At 48.7% G+C, this 17,513-nt stretch overlaps 8 protein-coding genes across 8 annotated transcripts; 4 read left to right on the forward strand and 4 right to left on the reverse strand.

Annotated features, from left to right (window-relative positions):
* Positions 1-472: 472 nt before the first annotated feature.
* N7477_005008 (FAD-dependent oxidoreductase) lies at positions 473-1,903 on the reverse strand (the record flags this gene model as incomplete). The annotated part of the gene is made up of 3 exons (XM_056966671.1): positions 473-1,025; positions 1,075-1,393; positions 1,444-1,903. The coding sequence occupies 3 exons, from the start codon at positions 1,901-1,903 to the stop codon at positions 473-475; spliced, it is 1,332 nt and encodes a 443-aa protein (XP_056823452.1).
* A 1,235-nt stretch (positions 1,904-3,138) lies between these two features.
* N7477_005009 (neutral amino acid permease) lies at positions 3,139-4,889 on the forward strand (the record flags this gene model as incomplete). The annotated part of the gene is made up of 8 exons (XM_056966672.1): positions 3,139-3,308; positions 3,368-3,381; positions 3,439-3,511; positions 3,565-3,896; positions 3,950-4,305; positions 4,360-4,557; positions 4,609-4,752; positions 4,806-4,889. The coding sequence occupies 8 exons, from the start codon at positions 3,139-3,141 to the stop codon at positions 4,887-4,889; spliced, it is 1,371 nt and encodes a 456-aa protein (XP_056823453.1).
* A 759-nt stretch (positions 4,890-5,648) lies between these two features.
* N7477_005010 (Short-chain dehydrogenase/reductase SDR) lies at positions 5,649-6,911 on the reverse strand (the record flags this gene model as incomplete). Its single annotated transcript, XM_056966673.1, has 3 exons — positions 5,649-5,989; positions 6,033-6,360; positions 6,843-6,911. 3 exons carry the CDS (start codon positions 6,909-6,911, stop codon positions 5,649-5,651), a joined length of 738 nt encoding a protein of 245 aa, XP_056823454.1.
* A 906-nt stretch (positions 6,912-7,817) lies between these two features.
* Positions 7,818-8,194, forward strand: N7477_005011 (uncharacterized protein; the record flags this gene model as incomplete). Its single annotated transcript, XM_056966674.1, has 2 exons — positions 7,818-8,009; positions 8,035-8,194. Exons 1-2 carry the CDS (start codon positions 7,876-7,878, stop codon positions 8,192-8,194), a joined length of 294 nt encoding a protein of 97 aa, XP_056823455.1. The 5' UTR covers positions 7,818-7,875.
* A 521-nt stretch (positions 8,195-8,715) lies between these two features.
* N7477_005012 (uncharacterized protein) lies at positions 8,716-9,858 on the forward strand (the record flags this gene model as incomplete). The annotated part of the gene is made up of 3 exons (XM_056966675.1): positions 8,716-9,029; positions 9,083-9,450; positions 9,521-9,858. 3 exons carry the CDS (start codon positions 8,716-8,718, stop codon positions 9,856-9,858), a joined length of 1,020 nt encoding a protein of 339 aa, XP_056823456.1.
* Positions 9,859-11,616: 1,758 nt separating this feature from the next.
* On the forward strand, positions 11,617-13,284 carry N7477_005013 (Major facilitator superfamily domain general substrate transporter; the record flags this gene model as incomplete). Its single annotated transcript, XM_056966676.1, has 3 exons — positions 11,617-11,664; positions 11,723-12,573; positions 12,633-13,284. 3 exons carry the CDS (start codon positions 11,617-11,619, stop codon positions 13,282-13,284), a joined length of 1,551 nt encoding a protein of 516 aa, XP_056823457.1.
* Positions 13,285-13,398: 114 nt separating this feature from the next.
* N7477_005014 (CRAL-TRIO domain-containing protein) lies at positions 13,399-14,557 on the reverse strand (the record flags this gene model as incomplete). Its single annotated transcript, XM_056966677.1, has 4 exons — positions 13,399-13,868; positions 13,919-14,018; positions 14,180-14,383; positions 14,522-14,557. 4 exons carry the CDS (start codon positions 14,555-14,557, stop codon positions 13,399-13,401), a joined length of 810 nt encoding a protein of 269 aa, XP_056823458.1.
* An 875-nt stretch (positions 14,558-15,432) lies between these two features.
* On the reverse strand, positions 15,433-16,808 carry N7477_005015 (tetratricopeptide repeat protein; the record flags this gene model as incomplete). The annotated part of the gene is made up of 6 exons (XM_056966678.1): positions 15,433-15,463; positions 15,520-15,584; positions 15,636-15,942; positions 15,993-16,086; positions 16,141-16,180; positions 16,236-16,808. The coding sequence occupies 6 exons, from the start codon at positions 16,806-16,808 to the stop codon at positions 15,433-15,435; spliced, it is 1,110 nt and encodes a 369-aa protein (XP_056823459.1).
* Positions 16,809-17,513: the final 705 nt, after the last annotated feature.

Genomic DNA, 17,513 nt, shown 5'->3' on the forward strand with positions numbered 1-17,513 from the left:
CATACATGGAACGCACCCAGTGATATATGATGGTGTATGGATTGCATCAATGTGGTATTGACCTCGAGGTGTGAACAGGATCCGAAGATGGTTAAGAGTGTTTGTCATAAGAGTCACAGTCACTTCAATATTCCGAAGTGGGGCGAGGAGAAGATTAAGAAGTCCTAAAATCTGGGGCCCTGGAAGGATGAGATTATCACAATGGACAAGTGGAGGGGCGAAATTGCCAAGGCTATTGACTTAGCGAAGTAGTGGATCTATACAGCCGGCAGATAGTGATAGTGGAATGTAATCAATGAGACATGAACATTCATTCTTCTACTCAGACCATTTGCGAGGATATGTTCAAAAGAAGGCGGACTTTCACCCTCGTCTATCGCTTTGCTGCCGAAACAATTGGGTATTACATCGTACGGCCATCGACACTTTGGATATAACCCAGGCATAATGTGACGCGGCTCTTGGAAGACTCCTAATCTAGCTTCGCTTTGTATGCGTCTGTCACGTCTCTGACGGCATCGTAACCATAACACCAATCGCGAGTTTGCTTATTCCCGAATCCACCAATCGCCCGATCAATCTCATCGCGCTCGTCATCGGTTGAATCAAGCTGCTCTTTTAGTAAACAAAAGTCCTCGTTGGTATGCCGCATCAGCTCATACATAGCTTCTCGCTCCTTGCCGTCAGGCACATGGAGCGAATCACCTGCGCGAAGACTTGCTCTCTGCACATTCACAGCTCTGCGTTTTCGAACCACTTCAAACACGGTCAGCGCATCTTTAAGCCGAATCGCTTCTGGCACCGTTCTGGGATCGGGACATGCAAGATTGAGGACTGTTGCTAGAGAAACGGCATCTTCAACGGCGAGGCTCACGCCCATAGACATATAGAACGCCATAGCATGGGCAGCATCACCGAGCAGTGTGAAGCGTCCCGATGGATGTGTCCAATAGGGAAGTGGTGGGACTGCATAAACTGGGTAATTTACAATCTTTGGAAGTGACAGGTTGAGGAGTTGTTGAACACTGTGAGACTGTCAGAGCTATTCAGCGAGGTGTTCATGATCATACTTACGGCTCTTCAAAGTCGCCAAAAAGATCATCTACGACTTTCTTAAGATCTTCATAGCTCAATTTGGACATGTCAGTGTCGTCGCGGTGGGATAGGACTATGTTGAGCATCGAAGCATCCTTGATCAGGTATGTCATGCAAGACCTATCCGGTGCTATCCAGAAGTTGGAATTGTACGACTTGAGGTTGACCAGATCCGCTGTTGCGGGATTTTGTTGGATCTTGGACACCTCGGCCATCATTCTGAGAGCCGCCCATCCGGTAGGATGAGATCCCGGATCTGAAGACATTAGAAGCTGGGAGCGAGCAAACGAGTTAATGCCTATCTTTGTCAGTATAGAGTGAGATCCAAACGAGGATTATGGAAGATACCATCTGCAGCAATAACAAGATCCGCCTCGAGTCGTTTCCCACCCTTGACTTCGACTGCACCATTCTCAAAGTCATATCGGGTGACCTTGCTATCCAATATGAGTTCCGCACCGGCGTAGATAGCATGGCGATGAAGTATATCATGTAGTGAAGCCCTGTGAATAACGATATACGGCGCACCGTACAAGTCCTCCATCGCATCTATCTGCATCGCCCCCAGCACGCTTCCATTCTTATCCTTAATATTCAGTTTTTCTGGCACAATGCACTGCGCCAGTATGTCTTCTTTAAGTCCCCATTGAAAGAAGTACTTGACAGATTGCGGGGTCATTTGGACGCCCGCCCCTATCTCGGCTAACTGAGAGGCGGACTCGATGACCAACACCTTGTAATTATTCTGCGCGAGAGCGATCGCAAGGGAAAGTCCCGCTATGCCTGCGCCCACAATGATCATGCGCATCGTATCGGTGGAGTTCAATGTGAGCTCATACAATAGAGAGAGGCATTTTAGGCAGACTCAAGGGTAACGAATGTATGACGGGCAGATCAGAGCGAATGGTGGGCTTTGAAAACAGCTTCACCTGCAGGCGCTAACTTAATCGACCGCTCCATTTCGCTCCTCCGCGATCGTGCGGTCCTTTCTGATACGACAATTGCATCATCATCCCCTGTAGCCGTCTAGCATCTTGGCTGGTGATTGTGCTTGTAAATTCTCTGGTCAGAGCCCATGACGTCACTTGACCCTTTCTGATTTCCGCACTGTACCTCATCTGCCCTAGTAGTCGCATACCTAGAGGTCCATATGTTCATTATCAGCTATATATGCGCTTAATGGGAAACTGCCTTATGTCTGCAGTCTCGAAACTATCCAAGAATCAACATTTAATTAGGCCAATCATGGGATGGTCGCCAAAATCAGCCTCACTCTACCGCAAAAGGCACGACCGAGGCTAATGCACCTACATTAAGGGCCATTACGTACACTATTTCCAAGTGCAAGCCATATGATTCATTCAGAAGAAGTAAGCCAAATCCGGCCACCGAAAAGCTCGGAGGGAGGCCGTCAGCTCCGATTCCGGGGGCATGGCAGATCTATGGCGCCTATGTATTGAAATACATAGTCACCATCAGAGTCACTCATGCGCCCTATGAAATTAAGCTGTGTGGCTGAGCCCAGATCGTGCAGAGATCGACACTACCCGCGCGAACATTTCATTTGCCATAGCTACAATTCGCGGATAATACAATCTTCAAGGCTTGCGCCAGGAACACAATTTAGCCACGCCGGCATCGGCGACGGACTTTTATTCTTATTCAGTTCCCCCAGTTTTCCAAGGAGTTTCAGGCTTCATTGGAATGCCTTTTTCGATGATTTCTATTACGTCTCGGGATCTTGATTCGTTAAATCGGGCCGATGGCTGGGTCCAACTGACGCCGTGACCCACTTTGGCGCCGTTCCGTTTTTTGCTGGCCGAGACTTTATTCAGGCGGGGATTGAGTCAAGCTCTTTTTTTTTTGCGTCGTAGCTTTTTGCTTTTAATTCTATGCCATACGTGATTTTGCATCTGTGTTATACTCACGGTTCGTTGTTGTGCATCTGTTGGAATCTCACGCGATCAAATCCCCGACATCTTAATCGACCACGAATTGCAATTCGAGCTTTCTTATACACTTGTGGAAATCGTCGACCTCTTCATGAGCGTCTCAGTCGATAATATGAAGACCGCGTCGCGTTCGACGAGCATAAATTATGACCCTGATGACCTTGAGAGAGATGAAAAAACGAATACCACGCCGGCGTACAAGCAAGACGCCTTTGGCGATGAAGAGTTCGCGGAGGTCAAATATAAAGTTTTGAAGTGGTGGTATGTACCCAAAGTGGGAATCAAATGAGTTTCTTAATGTTGATTAATTATTTCTCTAGGCAATGCGGATGCCGTATGTTCTCATTTGGGACTGCTCGTCAACTTAATTCCAATCTCTAATTTTTCATAGTCATGGTCGCTGAAACAGTTTCCCTGGGTGTTTTGTCTCTGCCTGCTGCCATTGCGGGCTTGGGTCTTGTTCCGTAAGTCGATTGCAGATAGAACAGCTCATAATGCATCTAATACTGAGCTGCAGTGCCGTTATCCTCCTTATTGGCCTCGGCCTCCTGGCAACCTATACCGGATACGTCATGGGACAAATGAAGTTGCGATACCCGCAGATCACAACGATGGCCGATGCTGGAGAGGTTTTGGGAGGAAAATGGGGTCGCGAAATCGTCGGAGCTGCATACATTACTTTTCTTATCTTCATCATGTCGAGTCACTTGTTGACCTTCACCGTTGCGATGAACACCATCACCGACCACGGCACTTGTTCCATTGTCTTTGGTATCGTGGGAATGCTCGTTTCGTTCATTTGCTCTCTTCCAAGAACTCTCGTTAACATGTCTTGGTTGTCGCTTGTCTGTACGTTGGATGGTACCCTCGAGCCCATTGACAGAGTACTAACTTTACTTTAGCATTCGGAAGTATCATCGTTGCTGTGCTGATCTGCATGATTGATGTTGGCATCGAAAGCCCTGGAAGGGGAGTCGTGGCTGTCCTCGATACCGATCTCTATCATGGATTCTCTGCCGTCTGCAACATTGTCTTCGCTTTCTGTGGCCATGCCGCATTTTTCGGCCTAATGGCTGAGCTGAAAGATCCTCGCGATTTCACCAAGTCCCTTTGCCTCCTGCAAGGTGTTGATATCTCACTTTATCTCATTGCTTCTGTCGTGATTTACCGTTACGCGGGTGATAGTGTTACCTCGCCTGCACTTGGCTCTGCATCTCCAGTAGTCTCAAAGGTCGCCTACGGCATTGCCTTGCCCACCGTTCGTTATCCCACATCTTCTTCCTTGTTGTGGTAGCTAATAACTCCCCTTCAGATCATCATTGCAGGCGTTATTAATGGTCATGTTGCGTTCAAGTATGTCTACGTGCGGATTTTCCGTGGCACAGATCGGATGCACAAGCGCGACTGGGTGGCCGTGAGCTCCTGGGTCAGCATTGCCCTTGGGTTGTGGATTCTTGCCTGGATCATTTCATCTGCTATTCCTGTCTTCAGCGATCTCTTGAGCTTGATCGTAAGTCACCTTTGAATGAAACACTCTATGCAATGCTAACCTCGTACACAGACAGCGTTGTTCGCCAGCTGGTTCACTTTCGGTCTGAGTGGCATTTTCTGGCTGTTCATGAACTGGGGCAAGTGGTTCTCGTCCCTTCGCAAGATCGCACTTACTTTGCTCAATTTCCTTGTCATTGGAATTGGCGCAGCATTGGTATGTTTACATCCGATCTCTTCCACTATTCATTCACTAAGACTTGATATCAGTGTGGCCTTGGCCTTTGGGTATCTGGTAAAGCTATCCATGATAGTTCCAGCACTGCGAGCTTCTCGTGTGCGAATAATGCCTAGTCTTAAAGTTGCATACTTCTAACTAATCGACGTTGGGGTTATCGGCGTTTCGTTCGTTGGCTCTCGTAGCCTGAACTTTGCTGGCGTTTAGCATATATCTAAGGCCTACCGCATCATATTAATATCAATCATGCGGCATAATCGAACCTGTGAGGTCTTTTTCTCATCACTATGACTTTTTGATCATTCTCAATTGTATACACGACTTTCCTAGGCGTATTTCTAAGACTTTACCAGTGCGGAACAAGCCACACATACTGACGACACCCAGCAATGGATAGGCCCTGTCTTCATGGCTGGCCACATCGATAGTAACGGTTTGCGGCTCACAGTTGACATTTTTGGCTCATCTTTCTAAAGTCGAATACAAGTAGCTGGTTTTAGTCTGCACTTGATCCTCACTCGCCATCTTCACATATGCAGAGTTTCTGACCACGTTATCCGGTTGAACTCGGTCACAGTGTGTTCCCAAACTTGTTCAACTATACACTCGTCACGCATTCTTGACAAAATGCCTAGTGATTTCTGTCCAGCACTCTCTCCGTCCCGGTGGATCGCGTCACACCACTCCCCTGCTGTCCGTTCGTGGTAACTGCTACAGACGCACCATCAGAAACTGCCACCCCTGTTGCTCCAATATTCACACCCAGTGGCGGTTAACGGGCACTAGCAGCGAAGAACAGATGCCTTCCCCGGACTCCTTGGTCGAAATATTAATGAGGGGCCCATGAATCTTGAAAATGGTGATCGCGACACGCATCAGAATACTGGTAAGACTGTCTCCCTTTCAGATCCAGACTTAACAGGGCCCCGGTAGTCATGCACGAAGCCGACTTTAGCGGCACCTTGCGCGATGTGCACAAGCATAAAGTCTGTCATGGAGACATTGTGTCCGCGCACATTCCCAAATGGTATTTTGCGGGACTGGAAGTCATCTTTCAAGATTGGGCCTTCGTTGCCCGCTGCGAACACTGTCACTACTCGCCGGAGATTCTTAGCCAGGCGGATGAACGGTAGCAGCTTGACGATGAAGCGGGCATGAGCATAATATGGCAGTGCCATGAAGATTTGGAGACCTTCTCTTGTATCCATGGCCAGTACTAAGTCTCAATTGCGGCACTGATGGGCGAGTGGAGGACTCACCAGCATAAGCAAGAGCCGGCCCACATGTCAAAAACAGAAGGTTTATGGTCTTTTCTTTGCTGTAGATCTCACGACAGACTTCATCGACTGTCTTCAATAGGCTAACATCCGCTTTGATGAAGATGAACTCGCCTCTGGGACTCAACTCTTGACATTCCTTCGCGATGTGGTCTCCCGCGCCTTGTGAGCGACCGACAAAATAGACACGAAGCTTTTGCGCGTGTCGGCTGGACTCTTTCAAAGGATACTCCCCGATTCCGTTCGTTGCGCCGACGAAGACCGCGACGAGGCCTGGTGGAAGCGTGGCGGCGATTTGCGCGTTGGACGCCTGGACATCAGATAAATGCCACCATCGTGCATGGTGATGGGATGGTTTCGAGGTAGACTACGGTGATTTTGATGATTCTTATACGCCGCATTCTCATACTTTGCGGGTGCTAAAGTTCGCCTGCAGAAGTATGGGGATAGGCTAAATTCCGTCGCTACCAACCGCTTCTTGTAGCTACGGCGAGATAGATGTCCCGAATACCGATGGATTCTCTATCCTCTCAGCTTATAGAGGTAAGTATAACTTCCGATGGGTCGTCCTCGCTTCTGATCTCTTTAGATCAAGCGGCTCCTTGTAAGTGACTGGTAGACTTGGTTTCTGACCGCTATCGGCTCAAAAACAAGGCTAGGGGCAAACTTCCTTGGCCCTCACCGTGGTAACTTGATGGAAAAGCCTCGCAACGTTGACATAGGTTGTCCTGAAACAACAAGCAACGTGCAGCAGATCCATGCGCACGTCACAGAAAAATTGAACCCCCTTACGCCATTGATGCAGAGTCCAGAGCCTTTTGGAGATTGCGGAACAAGCCGTGGGAAAAATGCCAAGTCCATCTGGTGATGCCTAAGTTTGATGATTGCACTTGTCCATTGAGAATCTTCTAGTTATAATTACAGAATAAGATTTGCTTTCTTCATTGACCTGCAGCTAAGGTATCTTCAATCTAACCGTGATAAGGTGACGCTAACCGTATTGGGATAGCTGTGCAGATCCATTAACTAGCGACTCGGCTATCGAACGCTTCCACTAATCAGTCAAACGGTTCATTTGCTTTCAATGCCTCTACTGCCTTGGAAACCCTTGTTGGACATTTATCTAGATTCAAAACTTCTCCGGACCGAGGCACATGACCGCAAGTCCCCGAACATGGCTAGTGGCGATGCAAATCCCTTACTTGTTGTTGAAAAACAAGCTTAAGCCCCGGTTCAAAATTCTAGGGGTAGATACCCCTGAAACAAGGGAATCTTAGTCAACTCACGAACACAATTGAGCCCTCAAATCGGAAACTTGTGGTAGCTCTCGGTCCTCCGCCGCAAGAATGACGGCTTGCCCCTTTCTGAACATCTAGCTATCCTCCATCAACATAAAAAAACTAGGCCAGACCGAACCACACTAAGAAGCAGAACAGAGGCTCAATATTCGATACTTGAGGCATCAAGAGACTCGAAATAAAGCTCTAGACCCCGTACAAGCCCATGCCAAGCCATGCATCTAAGTGCAAAGTTCAATGATCGACAAAGATCACCCTTCTATTTCACATTCTGTCATCGCGCGTCTCGCGCGTTCCACTTTGGAAACCCCTGGGGTAAATATACGCGGGGCCTCGTCCTACGCAATTTGTGGTCGCATTCGAAATTTTGACTTCGATTGCAGCGATGGCCGCCAACTCTGTCACCACCTACACCTAAAAGCACTCAGGATCGTCGACAGATCCGATTACCATGTCTAGCCATATCAAGTTCGCAGAGCCGATTTCAAGGAAGGGAGAAAGTGGTGGCAGGATCGGGAGAGAGAACAATGAAAAGGGGTCGGGGCAAAGGCCATCCTCGCCTGGCAATGAGATTGTTTATCTCACGGGTGGAGGCTGATTCTGACTACCATAGGGTATGTGCGATGTTGAGCGTCTGGAAGCTTATGGGCTTTGTCGTGACGTGGAACTTACTGGTGATTCGATAGGCTTTTGATCGGATTCTTCCTCTCCAATCTTGATGTGACGATTGTGAGCTCCTCTCTGACGAGTATCACTGACAGTTTGGAGGGATTCGAGAAGCGGAGTTGGATTATTACAGGATACTTGGCCACATATACAGGTAAAAGTCACCTGATGAATCTTTAGTGTATGACTCGCGCAAGGCTTGGCTGACTTGTTCACTCTCAAAGGGTCTATGGCGATATGGACCAAAATCAGCGATATCATCGGGAGGAAGCACACGACACTGGCTGCTCTTGTTATTTTGCTTGGTTTTTCGATAGGTTGTGGATGTGCACAAACCGTGAATCAACTGTAATTTGAGGCCCTTCATTCTGCTTCTTCGAAGGCTAACTCTTCCGGTACAGGATAATTCTACGAGCGCTTCAAGGCATAGGAGGTGCCGGTGCTTATGCACTGGCGATACTATGTGTCTATGAGATAGCCCCGAAAACGAAACTCCCGATCTACAGTGGTCTCATGTCACTTTGCCTGGCTCTGGCGTCGTTGATAGGCCCAATTATTGGAGGTGCCCTAGCACAAGCATCGGCTTGGAGATGGGTATTCTTGGTCAAGTACATGGCATTTCTCCCTCCAGAATGAAACATCTGCTGACACCTAGTAGCGCCCCATTATGCTTCATCGCAATTGTCGCAATCGCATTTGCAATGCCTACACACTTCGGCCTTGATCAACATACTCCCTCATTCAGAACGAGAGCATCTTATCGCTCATTCGCCAACCTCGACCTCGTAGGGTCATTTCTAGTGATGGCTGGCTCGTTCTTACTTGTCACTGTCCTAAATGAAGCGAACCTGGCATTTCCTTGGGGTTCGGGAGCTGCAATAACTCTCATTGTTCTCACGGCAGTTGCCTGGGTTGCCTTTTTCTCCTGGGAATGCTATATCTCGGACATTCCTGGCAAAGATCCGATCTTTCCCAAACGTTGGCTTTTTGAGCGCCCATGGATGGGCATCTTGCTGTGCGTCCACATAAACACAGATCCTGCATAGTGATTCATTCTGATATTTACAGTTGCTCGTTTGCCATCGGTGCGCCACTCAACGTCGTCCTCGTCTACGTTCCCCAGCAAGCCCAGCTCCTGTTGGGCAAGTCGCCTCTTGAGTCCGGCATCTACCTGATTGGGTATTCTGCCGTTGCAGCCGTTGCTGCGGTTGCCATCAATCTTGCCAGCTCAAAAGGACGGATACCGTTCGTATACTCTCTGCTTGTGGGCTGTACAATCCACACTGTGGGCGTTGGGCTCCTATCGACTATCGCCACTGAGAAGGGGTTCCAAGCCACTGATATCGTCTATGGTGTCATTGCTGGTGCAGGGCTTGGATCAACGATGGGAATTCTTGTTCTATCTATACCATACATAGTCGAGGACAGAGATCTTGGTAGGTGTCGCCCCTTGTCATCTTCAATCATCACATGAGTCTTCAGTCGACTGACGCGACTTTGGTATAGCGATTGCCACTGGTGCAGTCGTTCAGTTCCGCTTCCTGGGCGGCGCTGTTGGTCTGGCCATTGCATCCAACATTCTTAATGGCCGTTTGGCGCATCACTTACACGGATTTCTGACCAGACATGAATTACATTTGTTCTTAGAAAATGTGAAAGCGATAAACTCTCTGTCCCCCAATCTTCAAGAGGGCGTGAAGGGTGTCCTTGCAGACAGCTTCACCACCCAGCTGAGAGTTATGATCGGATTCGCTGCGGCTTCTGTACCGGCAGCTCTGCTACTATTAAAGCCAGGCAGAAGACAGCTTGCGGCCGACCGGTATTGTGGTTTATTCTCGGGGTAGTTAGAGCCGACGAATTTGAAAGATATCATCCCAGCTGCGTCTGCCATGTGTCCTATTGTGCCAGACATTTTACTAAGATTTATTTGTAATTGAAATTGAAATTTCAACCGACTCATCTATCGCCTCCAGGCCTAGGTGAGTCACATATCAAGCGAGAAGGTCTCTACGTCTTACTAGGTGTCCCTTCATAGGTAAACATCTTATAAGACCTCAAAAAGCATTGCAATTTGGTTGAAGTTGCCGGTCCAGCAGATAGCATCTATAGCTAGAGTACAGAGTGCTGTCATAATTCCTTCTTGTCCACCGGTGCGTCGTGTTGTTGTCTGTCGTGTTGGGCTCACAGGTCCGCCAAGCTGCTCAAGCTAAATATAAAGTTTAGTATGAAATTGATAATGGATTGAGTTGTTTCCTCACTCGAGTCCAAGAGGGCTGTAAACGCTGTCAGCCTAAAGCTCCTTTCGGATTATAGATGAAAGACTCACAAATTGGCACCATCGCCCAGCAAGTCACTGATAAGCCCGGCATCATCCCGCGTCTCCACCTGGGTTTGCATAGGGTCTGCGAAGACCATGGTCAGGAAGGAAAGGACGCAGATTGCTTGGAGTTTCATCTTGTCTAGTTCTTGCGTGAGCACTGCGACTCTAATCAAAATTTATCAACCATACCTGGCTGAGACGTAAAGGTATGTTTTCCGGAAAGAATGAGGCGGAGTGGATGAAGAGCTTAAATGAGCTTAATTGCCTCTGTGGGCTGGTCTTTCTATATGTCGGCATTCAAATGAGTGACAAGTCTTTGGAAAGTGCCGCGCCTAGTTTGACAAACGTAGATCATCTACCGCATGCGGGTGACAGTCAACATTGTTGATGCTCTGAGTAAGGCTGCGGATTATCATGTCCGAGTTTCTCCAATGCGGGCGGTCTTCGCTCGTTTTAAGTGTTGGGGTAGTAGCGACTGCTGCTTTATCATTCTAGTGTTCTTGAACCATAATATCTACGAGTTTACCTGAACATCGAAGCTCCGGTCCAAAAGTGTCAATCATTACCCAAAATAGGGGTGGTCGCTTCAATTGGATGATTTTAACGATCCTGACGCTAAAAAAGGCTAAGTGGATTTTCCCTCGTTATTCAAAGCCGCACTAATCGACGCCTATACGAATACGTCGGGTACCATGGAAAGAGCTCTTCAGGAGAGATTCGCCTCGCAATATTGAACCATATCGCCAGCTCCTGTCCATGCATACTCCTATTAATAGCACTCGGTTCGTGTCTTGTCCTGTCGTAAAAGGACAAAGATTCATCATATTATGTCTCTTTCACCTCAGCCCTGTGGTTTCGGGGTTCCTGACCTGCAAACTTCCTAGGAAGCACCATCATTTCAAGGCGCAGAGAAACATGCCTACACCCAAAAGATAAGGCGGGCCGACTACCCAACGGGATTTAGCGGATCAAATACTCTTTTCCTGATACGGTATCAGACCCGTGAAAATGCGAAACCCGCCTTTCTCCACACGGCTTTCCCCACGCCCTCCCCACACCGTTAGCCCTGGATGGTTTGGCTCTAAGTCTCGGCTTTGAAATCTCTCTCCTTGCCTTGCTACATAAGGGTAGACATCCGGATGGTTCAGCTTTCATTTCGTGTGTGTCATGACGTTCCGGGGCGTACATACCACGATGCGGTTCTCATAGAGCCTCACCCTAGTCCTCGAGCGCCATCCTAGTCCAGGCCGACTTTTCCATCCCGACTGCTCCACTCCCTATCATGACGGGGAAGGGCTCTGACCCGACTCCTGCAGCGAGGCTTGCATTGGTATGTCCTTGAATTCATAACATTCGACCAATGTCAATTTCTAAATTCAATCAATTAGGTCCTCCCGACAACCCCGAAAGCCTGGTGGAAAATCCCTCACCTATTGACCCTGAATAGCTACATCGCCTGCCTCATTCTCTTTTCCAGCACAGTCGGCTACGATATCTCCCTCATGAATGGCCTCCAATCTCTACATCAATGGCAATCCTTCATGCACGAGCCGATTGGCGCCTGGCTTGGCTTCATTAACGCCCTTCAATCCCTCGGTAGCATGCTCTTCCAACCCGTAAGCGCATGGTCTGCCAACCGTTTCGGGCGGAAACGAACGGTTCTCATCGGCTATGGCTGGCTAGCTCTGGGCGTTGGTCTTCAAGTTGGGGCCCCGAATGCGAAGATGTTTGTCGCATCGCGAATATTCGTTGGTATTGCAGGGGCTTGGTTCCAGGCTGCCGTGATCCTGGTCACTGAGATTGCGTATCCGTCGCATCGCTCTCTCGTTACGGCCATGTATATGTGTCAATATTATGTCGGGTCGCTGCTGTCGGCTTGGGTTGCGTTTGGCACGCGGAATATGGATAGTGATTGGGCTTGGCGGATTCCGTCTCTGATGCAGATTGCTCTGCCACTACTTGCTTTACCGGGGGCTTTACATGTTCCTGAATCGCCTCGCTGGTTGATTCGACAGAAGCGAGTCAAGGAAGCGCGCGATATTGTAGTGCGGCTTCATGCTGGAGGAGATGAGAGCTCTGAGCTTGTTGCCTTCGAGATGCACGAAATTGTGCAGTCGATTGAGCTTGAGCAGAGTGTGAATGAGGATTCTCGTTGGGTCGACTGTGTCAAAACACCGGGAAACCGGTATCGATTGTTCATCAGTATCTCGCTGGGCTTCTTCTCCCAGTGGAATGGAGGGTTAGTTTCGATTAGAAAACTCCAGTTTCAAGGCTCTTTGCTGACGACCCTTTTTCCAGTGGCGTTGTTTCCTACTATCTCACCCTCATTCTGGATACAATCGGCATCAAGTCTGTGACAGAACAAACATTAATCAATGGATTTCTCCAGCTCTGGAACTTAATAATGAGCATTGTCGGTGCATGTCTCGTTGATCGAGCCGGCCGACGAGCGCTCTTCCTCGCATCCACCATAATCATGCTCATAAGCTACATCATCATCACGGCGCTTTCAGGGTCCTTTAATACAACAGGTACGGCGGCCGTGGGGACTGCAGTCATTCCATTCCTGTTCATCTACTATGCCGGCTACGACATCGCCTTTACTCCCTTGATGCTGGCCTATCCAGCCGAAATCTGGACACTATCTTTTCGCGCCAAGGGGGTAGCCATTTGCGCAATGGCTAATTATGGTGCACTGGTTTTCAATCAGATGATTAACCCTATTGCTTTCGAGGCCATTTCTTGGAAGTATTATTTTGTCTTTCTGGCCGTTTTGTTAACTGTTTTGGGCACGGTTTACTTTTTTTACCCCGAGACACATGGCTACTCTCTTGAGGAGATGGCTGTCATTTTTGATGGCGAGTCAGCACTTGGTACAACTGACAGCCCAGCAAGGACGACGCTACAGGAGAAAAACGAGGGGATCACTCAACATGCCGAGACTGCATGAGCCCTCATAGTTTACATTTATGAACCTAAATAATTGGACAGTGAACATGGATTCACAGATAAGCCGCACAATGTCCCTATTGAAAACCCAAGTTCATCATTTGCCTCACAATCCTCACTTGGCACGTCCATTCTGCCCCTTCACAACCTCCCCACCTGGCTTTAAAACGCCCTCCCGATCAGTAATAGCCCTGGCCCGGATATAAGGATCCAATTTCCAATAATTACTCTTGAACTCTTCAATGACCGCATTCCTGCGCATCCTCAATTCCTCCACCTTCGCTTTATCCTCTGTCCCTTCACTAAACGTAGTCGCCGAGACCCAAGCCGCTGTGGCAGCGAGCATGCGCAACCCAATCATCATACGCTCATACATAAGAGAGTCACGAGTCACGGTATCTTTCATCACGGCGTTTTCGTCAGCTAATGGCTCGATGTAGGTATATTTCCAGTCTTCGTCACCAGCAAGCTCTTGCGGGATCTGGTCGCGGGAGATGTATTTGTCTAGATCGGAGACTGAGCGGGTGAAGTGTACTTTGGAGGCTACGACAGGGTCCATCCAGCCATGAATCAGTTTCCAAATCCCTGGTGGCGTTAGTAATTCTTCGCAGAGACATTGCCTGGAAGAAACTAACCGGAGAAGATCCAAGGTGCGTTATGAATCAATGGCTGGCCCAGTGACTCAGGGTAATTTGCTTCGAAGCATCTTATGATGAACTTGACCGGTTGGTATTCCTAGAGTAAAATGTTAATTCAACCATGAAGCGCATAGGTCGCAAAGGTCGGTACCATATTCGACAGCGAGAAGCCGGTCATATCAAAGACAATAGTCCGCATGAAGGTCAGCTCAACTCCTGCACTGAGGCCACAGGAACCTACATACCCTCTGTCTCAACCGGCGGAACCACAATCAGCCTGTTCATCTCAATGACATGAATAATGTATCTTTCTAGAGCCTCTTCACTTTGAGCACCGGGCTTATGAATCTTCACGCGCACGTAGTTGACCGGCCGACCTTGCCGATCGAATCCATGCAAAAACTCTTCCCCATCTTCAATTGCGCAATGAAATCCATGGTCGGATAAAGACGTTCCATAATGCTAGTATGATGAAGTTGATGCAGAAGGCGTAGAGAAATTCGGTCCCTGGTCGTCCTGGGCTTAGGCGAGATCCGATTACCAGGAGGGTCTCGATCACAGTGGGGGGGAATTGGAAAGAAGAGGTCGTCTTTTGCAGACGCCATATTGAGCATTCTTGAAGAGCGTTTCAGCCATTTCGGGGTCTTCGAAAGGCCCAATTTCGTTTTTAAATTTCCATCGCTACGCCGATGGAGTTTGTATACTACGATCCGCGCTCACATGTGTCTAGACATGATTTATGCTTTGATCTTACTAAATTATGTAATACCTAACCAGTCACCCATTATTCGCAGCTCAATATCACCTAGAGGCATGACAAATGGATACGGTGGTTTGAATATCACGTGGAGAATATCTAGCCAGGTGCCAGGGTCCGTATCAAATGCGGGGAACATCCTTAGCGCATCCAAGTCCTGCCTCCGATTAAGGTTCTGGGGATATCATGGAAATTCAAGCGAAGCTATAGACCTTCACATGTGAGTCTATCAGGACACACTGCTTACTATCTTTGGAATGCAGGGCGGGCAAACCAGCGTGGGCTTTGAGTGGACCTACCCGGCTGGAAACATCTGGTGACAAGTCTCAATTATAGTAAATCCTGATCTCATAGAGATTAGCGGCATAAATGCCGAGATAGCATCAGATCTTGCGGTTTTGGTCATCACCGTGGAGTTCATGTGGTATGTTACCTGCGGCACTTGGGCTTTGCTGCTTGGCTCAACGCTCGATGGCTTCTGTTGTGCACGTGTGCCTGCCCTCTATCGCACTGCAAGCCCTGCGAAAGTCATCATGTAAGAAAGGAAAAAGAAATTTGAGGTATAGTAGGACCACCAATCATTGAAATTTCATTATATGCTGCCCCATGAACGTAGATTCTTCATACTTCGTGCAATAAAGACTAATGAAACATCATGAACTAAGTACATCCCCCCATGAGATCTCTCCATAGCAAGACAATTGGGTCGAAAATGCGATAGTAAATGGCTTCAGATTTGCAACCAGATGATCACTTATTTTGGATTATACTTTTCCTTCCAGATCCTATTCAACCTCGTTAGCTCCCTTTATCATAGGAAAAGACAAATGGCAGAAAATACCAAGAATTGCCAACTGTCGGGCCGTTATTCGCCTCGGCAAGTCTAAGATACTTGGCTGCCTTGAACTGTGACTCACGGATTAGCAACCCCCGACAAGCTTGTTCGGTCTCTCATACCTTATCCTTTTTCCCGCCAAAGCCTTCAAGATAACACCAAGCAACCTGGTCCATAGCATCCGTATCGCCCAAGTTAGCCGCCGTCTCGTAATACTGCCGAGCAGCGAAAGGATCTTTCTTCACGCCCCAGCCATTACGGAAACAATTTGCCAGTTCGAACATGGCGAGAACGAGTTCGCCTTTAGCAACGCCGCCTTTCTTCATGCCAGCGCGTAAGGCCTCAGATTCGACGGCAGCTGAATTTGACGCTGCTGCTGATAAGTAGGAAACAGCTTGTGTCTCATCTTTGGCGCAGCCCCAGCCGTGCCTATTTGGATTAGTATACACTGGGTAATCATCAATGAAACGAAAGCATACCGAAGAGCCAGACCGTACAAAACCTGACTGAGGGGGTTGTTCGCACCGTTGGGATCAGCCAGCTGGCCGAACATTTGAGTTGATCGTTCCAGATCTAGGTGTTATCAATACCAGCGCATATCAAGCATACGTCCCAAGTCAAACTTACCTCCAGCCTCGTGTAATCGAATAGCCTCCTGAATATTGATCTACCAGCAAGAATTAGCACTTCATCGTAAGAATAGCAATGTCTACAAAGCTCACATCATCCTGCGCCCCCACATTTCCCTGACTCGGGCTCCTTGGCCGCCCCTTCTCACTTCCCAAGTCTCCCTCCGACGCTCTCGGTGAAAGCTGCCCGAACTGCGGATTTTGCTGGACAAGCACCGTCGCCCTCCTCTCCCACGCCTCCTCTCTCGCCTCCTTGTCGCCTTGCTCGTCTAGAACCTGCGGTAAATCTGCTGGAATATTCGCAGAGGAGTTTCGCGATTCACTTCGCTGCCGGCCATCAAGGTGTAGCAGGCTCGAGAGGCGGCGCTCGCGGGTGCGGGACGGAGATGGGCTGGAGATGGATCCGGAGCGGGGTGAACGGTGGAGGAAAGAGAAGCTCCGGCGAGGGGTTGAGAGGGAAGGGCGGCTTTCTGGAGAGATTGGGGACAGAGGAGGCAATTCGTCAGCATGGGTTGGTGGTGTGATTATCTCTTGGGTATTGGTGGTCGTGCGCATGAATATGATTTCGGGTGTTGGCGGAGAGGTTGGGATTTGTTGAGGCTCTTGAGGTTGCTTCTCTGAGCTTAGCTCGTCGCGTTTGTGGAGGATGTTTCGCAAGGATGGCATTTTGTTTGTTTTATTATTGCTGATCCTGATGCAATGCGATGAGATGAGATGCGGAGGCGTGGGGATGGGGGTGGGCTCAGGTGGAGAAAGGAAAAGACTAGAGCGCTCGATGGATGCAAAAGCTTCAGATGAAGGGAAGGCTCCAAAATAAAAGATGTGATTCAAGAATAGAAACAAAAAGACGGGAGGGCTGTGCCGCCGCTGAGACGCCCGATCCTTGGGTCAGGCGGCTAATCTAAGTGAAGGCGCTTAGGATGGTTATGGAAGCTAGAGTCTACCCCGGTAGATTCTATTGCACGTAGGTAATAAAAACCACGGCATGTATACTCGTGGTTCTTGAGATATGATGCACGTCCCACATGTGGCTTCCTGCACCGGTCCCTGCGTCCCTAGCGTGGCCACCAGGTCTACCAGGCACTCCAGAGCTTCGGAGTAACTTCGTCCCATTAGGACGTTGGAGAAGATGTATAAAACTAAGGCTGACCCTTGGCTTTCTACAGAAGAACAGCCGAGTCCTATGCGGGTACAAAGGCGGGTACCCATGCTCCTTTCTCACAAGCTAGCCGTTGGATGGTCATTACGCGTTCACTACAAATCGATCAGAGCCCGAACCACATCAACCAAATACGAGCGGGAGAGCTTGGAAAGACAGCTATAGTCAGAATCAAATGGTATTGCAATTCTAACTTAGCAGATGCAACTAGC

This window comes from Penicillium maclennaniae (assembly GCF_028827695.1).
Source record: "Penicillium maclennaniae strain IBT 15551 chromosome Unknown utg000004l:1.0-3007600.0:1.0-3009580.0, whole genome shotgun sequence".
Classification (NCBI taxonomy): Eukaryota; Fungi; Ascomycota; class Eurotiomycetes; order Eurotiales; family Aspergillaceae; genus Penicillium; species Penicillium maclennaniae.